The sequence below is a fragment of the Poecilia reticulata genome, unplaced genomic scaffold (genome assembly GCF_000633615.1).
Source record: "Poecilia reticulata strain Guanapo unplaced genomic scaffold, Guppy_female_1.0+MT scaffold_181, whole genome shotgun sequence".
NCBI classification, from domain to species: Eukaryota; Metazoa; Chordata; class Actinopteri; order Cyprinodontiformes; family Poeciliidae; genus Poecilia; species Poecilia reticulata.
The window spans coordinates 645,213-657,934 of record NW_007615018.1 but is presented as its reverse complement, the minus strand read 5'-3'; the positions used below and the strand labels follow the sequence as shown (position 1 = coordinate 657,934).

Below are 12,722 nucleotides of genomic sequence, written 5' to 3'. Positions count from 1 at the left end.
TCCAGTCTGAATCCAGATCTGAATCCAGTCTGAATCCAGTCTGAATCCAGTCTGAAACTGCTCTGGAACACCAATTTAAAAACTGCCAGGTTTTTCTGCCAGACGCAGAAATGAAAACACGATGACATCATCACGCACCAGCCGTCGCCGTGGAGACGAGGTAGCGTGACACACCTGTGGATCGCTCTGTGGGCCCTCTGGCTTCAGCGTCGCCATGGAAACCGGCACGGCCGCTCCAACCTGATCAAACTGGTTTTTCCTTTCTGTGCTGGGATCTGACACTAATCTTCCTCCATAAACTGCACTAATGTTTGATCAGACATTCAGACAGAAAAACATTCAGTTTCTGATTTAATTCACRTTTAAACCTTCATTGTTTAATCGGCAGACAGGAGTCAGTCTGTGCTGTTTCACTCTAGAAGTAAAATCTCTACGTAAAACATTAAATTATCAATCAGCTGAAGTTTGTCAAACCCTGAAACTTTATTTACTGTAACAGGTTTGGAAGTTCACACAATCACAGTATTAGGCAGTGGTGGGAAGAAACGAAGTACTTTGTTACTGTACTTAAGTACAATTTCCATGTATCTGTACTTTAAGTAGATTTAATAATGGCTACTTTCTACTTTTACTCCACTACATTTTACAGTAAGTATCTGTACTTTCTACTTCACTACATTTCTACAAAACTCTCGCGTTACTCGTTACATCCAAGTCTCGTTGCTCTTTTTGTCCGTTAAAATGTGAAGTTCAGGGATTTAAGGTGGCGCCGTAAAATCCCAGCAATAACATGACTTAGTGTCTGTTGTCACCCATCGGCTCCACCTTTACTCGCTGCGGAGCTCCAGACATGCGCAGTGGTTTCCTCTGAGCGGGAGAAGATGTCTGTCTGATCGATAATGGCTGCATAAATTGATATGGCGACATGTAAAATCAGCAGCGCTTCGCTTTCACAGACGGTGGGACTTCGTCCAATTTTTAGCGTCACTTTAAAAGGAAAGCTTGAAGAAAGGTAAGATCTGTGGACGTGATGCTAGCTAAGCTAGCTGTACTGAGACACATGCTGCATCTGCGATGAWAAAAGTTGTCACTCATGAGCTGAATTATTGTGTGGAGGTGTTGACTGAGGTGTCGCAGATATGGGACAACGCCGGTACCAAAGTGCAATAAAGTGGCACGATATTCAGGAACGATCCGATTCTTCTGGACGGATCTTTACTAAGGTTGATGGGACTGAAGCCTCACTGAGAGCCGTTCTTTGTTCTTGTAATGCTCTGCGTGCACTGCAGTAGCTATTATTATTTTATTTCATTAAAATATAAAGATTTATTTAATTGGTGAATAAATAAAACAAGAACGTAGCAACGCAGAGCATGCTCTTTGCTCTTTGTTTTCGTCTCCTGTCATGGCGGCMGAYGTTGCAGCAGGAGGGTGAGGACAGTCGCCTCCTCCTGCTTGGTTACTTCTTGCTTATTGTGCCTTGGACAGTGTTCATAGTTAGCGTTGTTTACCGTTAATTACTATGTTTAATGGTGCAGAGAGTTGTGGTTTCTGACATGGGCAATATGGGCAACCGCCCAGGGCGTTATCTTTTTAGGGATGGCAGGAGACCTCTGCGGATTGTGGCACAGAGATGAAAGCAAAACAGAATGAAGAAGAGTTTGAATTGTCACTGGTTACATTGATTTCAGCTCTAAGTATTTAATATCTAGGGTTTTTTGTGGAAATGTGGATCTTTCAGATCAATTTGAGAAGCAATTTTGATCAACTTAATTTTATTGTGTCATGTAGCACGGGGTGCTGGTCTTGGTCTGGGGTTCGGTGGTCTAGATCAGTGTTTTTCAACCACTGGGCCGCGGCACACTAGTGTACCGTGAGTGATCGTCAGGTGTGCCGTGGAAATTATCCAATTTCACCTGCCGTATTTTCCGCACTGTAAGCTGCTACTTTTTTCCTACACTTTGAACATGCGTCTTTTCTGTGGATTCTTCTTCAACCACCAGGGGGCTCTATAGCAGGAAGTGAATCATTGGAATTAAAAATGGGAAATCAAAGAAGAACGCGCTAATGTTCATTTCGAACAAGCACATGCTAGCAGCCATGCTAGCAGCCATGCTAGCAGCAGGCACAACAGAGAAATGTTTTCAAACTCATATGATGCTGGTGACCTTACTGACCCTACTGGTGACCTTACTGACCCTACTGGTGACCCTACTGACCCTACTGGTGACCTTTCTGTTTACAGTCCAGAACCAGAACTTCTGGGTCAACTTGTCTCTGCTGATTAATAATTATTCTGGGTTATTTTGATGATTCTGGGATTTAACAGAAGAAGCATTCCCAGTCCTCCCAGTTCTCCCAGTGTGTTTGGGTCAGAACCAGCCGGTGTATCTGTGCTCCTGGTCCTGCTGACAGATTTCACCCAGGTGTCAGGTGTCAGAGCCTCGCCGTGACAAATCGCCGCTTCCCACCCAGAGCCGCGCGGCGGCGGCGGATCGGGTTTCGCTTTTGTTTCCCTGCAGAAAGACGGCATGAAAGGTGCTTTATGTCCAACAGAACCGGAACCACAGAACCGGACCGGGACCGCAGAACCAGACCAGGACTGCAGAACCGGACCTCAGGGAGGTTCAAAGTGCTTTACATGATAAAAACGTCAGGCTGTCATCGATGGAGAAACCAGAAACAAACATCGGCAACATAATTAACACACACCAAACATATTGACCTCTGACCTCTGATCCGTCTCGTATCGATCAGAGCGACTCGAACTGGTTCCTAACTGGTTCCTCACTGGTTCCTAGAAGCTGAAAGCTGCTTCCCCTGGTTTGGTTCTGGTTCTGCAGACCTGACCAGAACCTTTCGGACCCGAGTGGTGTGAAGGTTGATACGACGGCAGCAGACTGGGGTCAGAGGTCGTCCTCTGGTGCCGGGAAGCGGGAACGCCTCCGTGAACGGATGACTTGCTGCTGCAGCAGTCAGTGACGCAGCGCTGGCCTCTGACCACTTCCTGTTCAGATGTTCAGGAAGTTCTCCAGGCGAGGACGGGTCGGGAAGCCGATCCGACCCAGAAGGCGCCGAACGGCTCAGACCTGAGGATGAATCGGAACCAGGAGCAAAAACCCAGACATGGTTCTGGTTCTGGTGCCAGGCGGGTTGGAGGACGGTCTGCAGATTCTCATCACTGAACTTTATTAGAAACACGTAAAATAAACAAACAACAAAATGAACATTTTACTTCCTCAAAGTCAGCAACAGGTTTTAGGAATTAAAATAGATTTTTTTTCCAGAATGTGAAGCGAAACTGGAAACGTTCAGATTTAAGTTCAGCAAAAGTCCAGTTCTACACGGGCTGGCGGTTCTGTTCAGCTTGTAAAGCGGTTCTGGTTCTGTTGGTCGGCTTCATTAGCGGTTCTGGTTCTGTTGGTTGGTTTCATGTAGCGGTTCTGGTTCTGTTGGTCGGCTTCATGTAGCGGTTCTGGTTCTGGTTCGGTTTGGTCCGGCAGGATCACCTTAGTGCCTCTGATCCAGCAGGTTTTCTCCTCCCACTGATGAGCAGCGAGACGAGGAAGATGAAGGCTGATGTTTATCTGTCTGGGTGGCGTCACCGAGCCGGGCCGGACCGGACCGGACCGGGCCGGGCCGGTGCCTGGTACCGAGGAGGAGGAGGAGATGAAGGAGCGTTGATCAGAATCGTCTGTTGTTGTGTTTCAACCTGCAGCTGCAATCAGGAAGGAGTTCATGAATCACTGAAACTGCAGGATCTGGATTTGGATCTGGATCTGGATTAGGATTAGGATTAGGATCTGGATTTGGATTAGGATTAGGATTAGGATCAGGATCTGGATCTGATGTTAACGTTAGGATAGAAACAGCTTTTCTGCAGGTTTTCATCAGTTTTTACTTAAAAATGAACGAAAATCTTCTCTAATGCTGCATCATTCAGTCCAACTCCAGTCCGTTTGTTTAGAAAGTCCGGTCCGGTTGGTGTGAATGCTAACCGACCTCTGACCTCTGGTCCTCCAGACCTTGGTCTGGGTTTGGTTTGAATGTGAACGCTAAGCGGACCAGAGACCGCTCCAAAAGCAGGAAGTGGACCACAGCGCTGGGCATTCTGGGTAATCAAAGCTAACGTGCTAGCCTAGCGCTAGCAGCAGAAATGGCTCCTGGTCTTTAGCCTAAAGAGAAATCCTCCAACTGCAGCACATTGCATTCTGGGTAAATCCAACCAAAGCTAACCTGTTAGCCTAGCGCTAGCAGCAGAAATGGCTCCTGGTCTTTAGCCTAAAGAGAAATCCTCCAACCGCTAAAATCCTCCATCTTGTTTCCATCTGGTGAAGAAGGAAGTTGCTCTCAGTGTCTTCAGAGGTTTTTGTGTCGTTTCCTTCAGTGGTTCTTGGTGCAGCGCCCCCACAGGCCAGGAGGGGAACAGGTTGGTCTGACTCAGAGCAGCTGGAGGTGGAGCAGATGTTCTGGTTCCAGTAGAACCGGGTCGACCAGGAGGGAAAACATTCTGAAATGCTTCATGAAGTTTCTTTGTTCTTCGGTTCTGTTGAGTTGAATCATCAAACTGTCTGAGTTTCATCACCGACTCGTTTTCCAGGTCCGGTTCTGACCGGTACCGCTACGCTGTACGTTTCCATGGCAACAAGAATGCTAAATTCTGCAGTTTTAGAGACGTACTAGGTTCACCTCGTGGCTGCCGGCGGCTCTGCAGGAGCTGACTGCAGGTTCTGCCCAAGAACCTGTGAACTGGGTCAGAATCGGGTCGGGACCGGGTCAGAATCGGGTCGGGACCGGGTCAGAATCGGGTCGGGACCGGGCCATGTTCCTCAGAACTATCGGCTGGTTTTGTTCTGCAGCTGGTTTTCGTTTTAAACGCCCTCTGAATTCCAGAACCGCTCATTAACCAGAACCTTCTGGGTTCCCAGCAGCGCTCCGGACCGGTTCTGCTTCCCTCTCCCAGCTGCAGAACAAACGCTGCTTCTATTTTTAATGGCGCCTTTGTTTCAGAACCGCTTCTTCATTTTGAACCATGAAAGCTTTGTCATGTTTGCAACCAGAACCAGAACCTGGAGCTCTGGAGCCTCGAAGCCGTCTGCTCTTCATCATCTCAGAAAACGGATGAAAATAAGAGATTTATGAGTTTGTTTATGAATTAAATGTAAAACTTTGAAGATATTTCTGAACAGAAACGGATCCAGAGAACTGCTGGAGGAGAAAATATAAAAAATCATCTGGAAACCCGATTCCAGCATCAAAGGAAACATGAAAGTTAAAGTCATAACTCGGAGAACAAAAGTCATGGCTGAGTTATGTTCTTGTAATTAAACTTTAAAACTGAATTATGACTTTCTGTTGGGCTTTTTCTTTTTYGGCAGCAATGGGTTTCCATACGAGCCGATTTCTCATTGCATCTCCAATTAGAAAATATAATGTATATRTAATGTAAATGTATATATAATATTGGAAGCATTCGGCCCTGTGGTTCTGAAACGGTGACCCAGTTCCTGCCTAACCGGGTCGGCTTCGCTGCGGTTTTCACCGGATCGCCATGGATTTATCGGACAGCAGAGCCTGTGGTGCATTCAGGTCATGCTGGATTTTCCACAACCAGGAGTCAGTCGGTGGCGGCTTGTTTTAAACRGATCGATCTGAATGAGCTGCAGCTGCTTTCCACCAGTACAGCTACATGCTGGTTTCCATTACCACCAGTAGAGCTGCTGGTTTTCTGCTTCTGTTCATTTCTGCTTCTCTGCCTCATGTTTGCAGATAAAGCACGATGGGGAAAAAGTGCCTGAATGTCAGCAAGTACTTCCTGTTCCTGTTCAACCTCATCTTCTTCGTGAGTTTTCTGCTGTCTGACTCGGTTACTTATAAAAATCTTTCGTTAAACTTGAAAACTGATTTTCTCAGATGTTGTCCATCCAACCTGACTAAGCTGGAGACGTTTCTCAGTCAAATTAATATGAAAAAGCTGAATATAAATGCACTCCACACTTTTCAGATTATTATTTGTATAAAACTGTTTGGAACCATGAATGATTTTTCTTCCACTTCAGTTTTTCTCTCTTTATTAGTTCATTTTTAGCTGAAGGTCTGTTGTAAGTTTGCAGATTATTTTACAAACTGACATTTCACTTAATTAATAAAAGTAGAAAATTTATACCTAGAATTCCCATCCAATTACTTTCAGCTGTTCCTATAATGTGGTTGGTTTATTTAAATGTCTATGAAAAACTAAACTGAAGGGAGTTTATGCTTTTTATTGATTTGTTTGTTTAGCTTGATGGTGGTGAAAATGGTTTAGGTTCTGATTTCAGGAGACTTTGCTGGAAACATTTTCTCATCTGTCTGAAACTCATATCGGCCCAATTTGAAGTTAAGAAACTTGTAACTGAAATTCCAGCATTTGGTTATGAATTAATGATCTGGAAAACAAACCACCTCCTTAAAAAGGTTTTGAAGACTGAAAAGGTCAAGCTAAAACATGAGAGAAGAGTGGTGCTAGCTTAATAAGTTTAGCTTAGCTAGTGCAGTTTACCGTTAGCTAAAACAAGCTAACAGCAGGCAAACATAAAATCTTCTCTAATTTCACATTTTATTCATACGCGTTTGATACTTGTCATATTTGAAAATAAGCTGGATTCCTTTTCCAAGCTAATGTTAGCTTGAGTCAGCTAGCATTTAGCTGGATGTAGCAGCTATTTTTCCTCCTCCTTTTAGCTGCARCTGTTTTTAAATGAAAGTGTTTAGTAACCCTTTGAGCAGGTCGGTGCTGTGTTGGTGGACGTGTATTTTTGGACCCAGACGTCCTGACTCTTCTGTTCTCATGTCGGCTCTCCAGCTGCTCGGCGTTGCCGTCCTGGGCTTCGGACTCTGGCTCCTCCTGGACAACGAGAGCTTCACTGTGGTCATCAGTAAGTGTCCCATCGGCCGACTGCTCACTTCCCAGTTCAAGCAGCTCAAATGTTTTTCTGACTAAAGCTTCTTGTTCTTTGACTTTTATTACAYTTAGCATGAATTTTGAAGCTTTGTCTTGTAAACTAGGTTTTCTTTGTTGGTGAGAAGAAAGTTTAATACAATCAAACATTTTCTTCTTCACTCGGCGCAGACAGACAAAATGAGCTGCAGATATTTAATAAAACCAAAATCCATCTCCTTTAAAGTGATTCTTTCTCTTGGCTGGAGTTTAGTTTGACTAGACCACAAATGAGCAAGTCAATATTTCCATTTTATTTATAAATGCAGTGAAAGCAGAATAACAGAGTCACACAAACTGGACTTGATTTTAAGGCTTTATTCTCCACAGCTGATTCTCCACTACACCGAAATGAAACGCATCACATGACTCATAAATTACATTTACTTTAACTGAAGATGAACATTTAAACTGCTTTATTTAGAGAGCAGCACCACGATGGTTTTAGGTAAAAATTAATTAAACAAACTTGCATGAAAAAAGTACAATTTGCATAGAAACATAAAGATAAAATCCTTAAGCAGGAATTTATACAGTTTATCTGCAACAGAAAGTTGATTTGGGGTTTAATTAATCTTTAAAAGATGGAATAATTTCACAGGATTGAAGCAGATTCAGAACTTTGACAGGCTTAATATCCAGGATTGAAACTTCAGAGYGTGATAACTAAGAAACGGCGACAAACCGTCACAACTTCCTGTTTGGTCTGCTGAACGCGGCGGTTTGACGCAGTCTGATCCGCAGCCGCTGCGCTGCGCTGCGGCTGCGCTGCGGCCGCCAGCCGATCGTGATGATCAGAGATTAGCTTCAGGTTTAGAGGAAGACGCTCTAGTCTGAACTTCTCCTCCTTTACAGCATTTTGTCTGTTTGCAGAGTTTCTCTGTCTGTTTGCAGAGTTTCTCTGTTGCAGCTGTTTTTTGTGTATTTGCGTGTTTTGGAGTTTGCATCATGCACGTCTGCTGTGCGTTTACACCTGTCGGCCACCGTACCGTAGATCACGAATCCTCCAAATAACCAGCGCTAGCTAGCATCCATGGTTCATGATGAGGGTGAAACATGCTTCCGAACCAAGCCGGTCCTCCTGGTCCAGACGGGACTAACCGCAGTGGAGCCTGTCTGACAGCAGGAAGTAGGCAGAGGACGTTTAAATCTAACCGGGTTTAATGTTCACGATGCAAAGAGCTGAGTGTTTATGWGACGCGCTGATGGAGACGCCATCGGTGAGGATGAGCAGAAAGAGACGCGCAGTGTCAGCGGACATAAAGGCTGAGGAGCAGAATGACGGAGCCGAACACAGAGCGAGTGTAACGGCGCGGGATCCGGGCCGCCGGCGTCACTGAGGACCTCTGTCCGCTCAGCAGGTGTCCTCCGCCGGCCGCACACTGGCTCCTTTCTGCTGCGGCCAGCATCAGCATGCATCACGTCACCGCCTTACTCTGCATCAGCCGCGCTCTCAGGGCTGCCCAGCTGTGTGCCTGAACGAAAATAACACGACGTTCAATGGGACGTTTCATGAAGCRGTTATTGGGTCGCAGTGACGTCCGCAGCCARTCGGTGATGAGCCAGACTCAACCAAGATGGCGCCGAGTCAGACGGAGACGGACGGAAGCCGATTTGAGCTCCGAGTTCATCCGGTCGCTGTAAAGTTTCACCGCCAGAAATGAGCAGCAATGATTTGGGTTTTTACAGAGCAGCGTTTCAGAGTGTGACGGTGCAGATTCCACAAAGAATTTATTCATTTATAAATGTCACAGTTTGAAGCTACATTTTTAGTTTTGGTGACTAGATATGTWGTTATCAATGCCTTAAAAAACCATTTATTAATCAGATTTAAAGTATAATAACTTATCATCCGATGACCTCACAACTACCCAATTTATTAATTAATGGAATATGATCCAAAATCCAATAACCACACAATTAGAAACTGTTTAAATGAAACTTTATTCCCTGGGAAAAAAATAAAAATAACATTCTCTGCAAGTTTGATGAAAAATCAATTGAAAGGTTGAGAACTTTTTATTTAAACTCCCCATCCAACCAAAAGCTAAAGAAACACTTTAAAGTTTTAAATGTAATTTACCCTTCAAGAGAAGGAATCGCTTTAATATCGATGACGATAACAGCTGATTTTGTGAAAGTGATGCTGAAACTTAGGGTTATGGTTTAGGTCTCTTCCATCACTGCAGTCACACCAACATACTGTGTTGCTTAGAAAAGTGGATCAAATCAAAAATGCCACTTCCTGAATCTATTTCTAGAGACATGGGAACTTTTGGAGTATTATTGGAAACAAAACAATGGAAATATGTTGTAACCTAATATTTAGTTTGGCAAAATGTTTTATTCATAAACAAAAAATGCTGATTTCATCTCCAGTTTTTAATTTTTATCTGAATTCCAGTTATATTTGAAATCTGAAATGTATCGAGTCATATGAAAACCTGACTGAATTATTAATGGAAATATCCGTCAAACTGTGTCAATCCTAACATTTCAGTTATTGTTTCATTATTATTATCATGTTATTATTTTTCTCATTAACAATCTCTGCATTTCCACTCTGAAACCTGCCTCTATTATGCGGTTTGTACTGACCTTGTTTAAATAAGGTTTGATAAAAAAACCTTAGATTAGCGTTTAGCATGGCTAGTGCTGCTAAAACACGGCTCTCTGTGTGAATTCCTGGAAGGATCCAGATCTTCCCAGTTATCCCAGCAGCTCTTCCTGTGATTAGAAGGTTTTTATTTTAGTTTTACTTTGACAATCAACCTGAAAGCTGCCCGTTTCCGGCTGATCTGTTTGTTGCGTCTGCAGCTGAGGCCGAAGCAGCAGAGAGACTCATGACGTCTGGAGCTGCTGGAACCGAAACTACAACCCGGCTACTTCAGGTCCTGGTTCTGCTGCTCAGATTTAGGAAGATTTTACATATTTGGCTCCAAATGGATGAAAATAAAATGTTGTGGGCAGATTCTGGTGCAGAAACGTGTCTGGTTTTCCCATCATGCATTGCAAAACGTGCTGCGTTCCAGATCTGATCATATGGATCTGATACGATAAGGATTTGGGTTTTTTCTTGGTTTTTCAGTCACTTTCAGTTTGGTTCCCCAAAGTTCCTCCCTTTGGCAAACTGGACTTTTTAATTCTTTCCTTTTTCCAGTTGGGTTCACCTTTTAAAAACCTCAGATGGTTTGAAACCTTTTCCATGTGGTGTAAAAAACAACCCGACTGTCCTGAACGCTACCAGAGAACATCCAGGTAACATCCAGGTAACATCCAGGTAACATCCAGGTAACCTGCAGTGATGCTTTTAAAGCTTCTGATGTCACCAAGGCTCCAGCAGAAGTGAGTCTGATCCTGGAACAACCTTTAAGTCACAGAGAAACGGCGAGTTTATTTTGACACGGTTGTTCATTCAGAGAGGTTTCWGTCGGAGCTCCTCCGGCTTCAGGGCCTGCTGAGGTCAGACCAGCTGATCTGCTTGGTGGTTTTCAGCAGAGGTGGCAAAACTTCTGTTGGATAAACTTCAACATTATGTTCAAGTTTAGGTTTTTGAAGGCCGTGTTCATGTTCTTCTAAAGAATTGATGGCTTTATTTAGAGGTTTGCTGACCCAGCAGCTCCATTTCCTCACCTTGAGCAACGTCTGCTGGCGTTTCTCCTCAGACAACGTGACGTCTGTGAAGGTGGCCTGCTACATCCTGGTGGCAGTCGGTGCGTTCTCCATGCTGATGGGCTTCGTCGGCTGCCTGGGAGCCATTTACGAGATCCGCTGTGTGCTGGGCCTGGTGAGTCCTGGAGCTCCTCCAGATCATTTCCTCCTCCAGATCATTTCAGAATAACTTTGTTTGGTCGGATCAGGATTCTTGCCTAACTTGCCTCTCCCTCCTCTTCCTCCTCTCTCTCCTCTTCCTCCTCCTCTTCCTCCTCTGCCTCCTCTTCCTCCTCTTCCTCCTCTTCCTCCTCTCCCTCCTCTCCCTCCTCTTCCTCCTCTCTCTCCTCTTCCTCAGTACTTCACCTGCCTGGTTCTGATCCTCATCGCTCAGATCGTAGCCGGTTCTCTTATCTACTTCCAGAAGGAAGAGGTGAGTGATGTCACTTCCTCTTCAGTCATATTGTTATCTAGAGGTTTTCGGTTTCTCTTCTAGGAAATGTCGACTTCAGCTGGCAGTTTGTGGTTAAACCAGGAAGCTCTCAGATTGGCTGCTTGGTGATCACATGACAGGACAACCTGAGAGGCAGCAGCTGGTGCTCTGGCCCCCCCTGCTGTTCAAACTGGGACATTTATTTTAATCTGCTGCATATTTTTTTAATTTTTAATCATATTGTATGTTAGCCTTTCTCTCTCCCAATATTTTCAGTGAATTTTATAAAATTGTTTTTATTAATAATAATAATTTTATGTTCAGATTAGTTTTTTTCTAAAATTCCTGGAGACGACATTATGAATTTGTGCTGCATAAATAAATGTTTGAAAAATAAATTTATTAGCATCTTTAAAGGCAACACATAAAGTTCATCTTTGAACAGGAAAAAACAAATGTTGCAAAATAAAATAAAGCAATATGTAAATAAAATTATAAAAACCCTAAAATGTAAAAAAAAAAAAAAAATTTAAATGGTAAAAGTTTAATTAAATGTAATAAAAAATAATAAATGTGTACAAAATATTTAATTTATTTTAAATAGAAATAAAGAATCCAAAAAAAAGACCAAATAAGAAAAAGGAAATCTAAAGTGAAAATATTTTACAGTTTTATTATTAAGCCGATCGATGAAATAAAAATAAGATGCAAAGATGAGAAATAAAAATAAGAATGAAGGAAACAGAAAATTAAACTTATAGAAAAAGCAGATTTATTTCATTCATGTGCTGGTTTTTCATCCGATCCAAACCGGATCGCGACCAGAACCAAACGGGCTTTTCTAACTTCCTGTCGTCTTCCAGCTGCACAATCAGATGTCAAAGGTCATCAGCAAGGTGCTGGAAGGTTTCTCCAACAACAACACGAGCACGGAGCGGGCCTGGAACTTCGTCCAGAAGAACGTGAGTTCAGCGCCAAGCGACCTCGCTCTGTTCGGGTCGGAACCCGACCCGGGACAGAAACAAGTTCCTTTAGCTGTTGCTTTGATGACCTTTGACCTCCCTGCAGATGGAATGCTGCGGCTGGACAGACCATGAGGACTGGAAGGTGCACCAGGTGATCAAAAACAGTTCCGAGCTTCTGTTCCCCTGCTCCTGTCAGAACGTCTCCATGACCGACACGAACCCGGCCGACACCGACCCAGAAAACAGTTGGCTCTGCAAGTCCAAGACGGCCGACTGGCCCGTTTACAGCACGGTAATGAGGAGCGCCGCCCGGTCCGGCCCGATCGGGCCGATGGGGCCGAATACAGCTCAATTCACTTCCAGTTGAATCCGGTTTTATCCGGCTGAATTCCCGTCTGGTTTCTGCCTCAGGGTTGCTCTAAGAGCATGGAGAGCTGGCTGCTCACCAACATCGGCGTGGTGCTGGGGATCTGCGTGGCGGTGGCCTTCATCGAGGTACGATTGTGTTTCCTGAGAACATCGCAGAGCGAACATCGTAGAGCGAACATCGCAGAACACACATCGTAGAGCTAACATCGCAGAACACACATCGCAGAGCGAACATCGTAGAGCTAACATCGCAGAACACACATCGCTGAACGAACATCGCAGAACACACATCGCAGAACGAACATCGCAGAACACATCGCAGAAC

General features: G+C 44.2%; 1 protein-coding gene across 1 annotated transcript in view; it reads left to right on the top strand.

Moving 5' to 3' along the window:
- The window catches only part of LOC103460096 (CD82 antigen-like), an 18,026-nt gene that overhangs the window by 3,177 nt on the left and 2,127 nt on the right, over positions 1–12,722 (top strand). The window contains exons 2-8 of the mRNA XM_008402092.1: positions 5,770–5,842; positions 6,845–6,917; positions 10,645–10,766; positions 10,989–11,063; positions 11,927–12,025; positions 12,132–12,320; positions 12,440–12,523. Coding sequence (XP_008400314.1) covers positions 5,780–5,842; positions 6,845–6,917; positions 10,645–10,766; positions 10,989–11,063; positions 11,927–12,025; positions 12,132–12,320; positions 12,440–12,523 — 705 coding nt within the window. The 5' untranslated portion in view covers positions 5,770–5,779. The remainder of the gene's footprint in view (positions 1–5,769; positions 5,843–6,844; positions 6,918–10,644; positions 10,767–10,988; positions 11,064–11,926; positions 12,026–12,131; positions 12,321–12,439; positions 12,524–12,722) is intronic.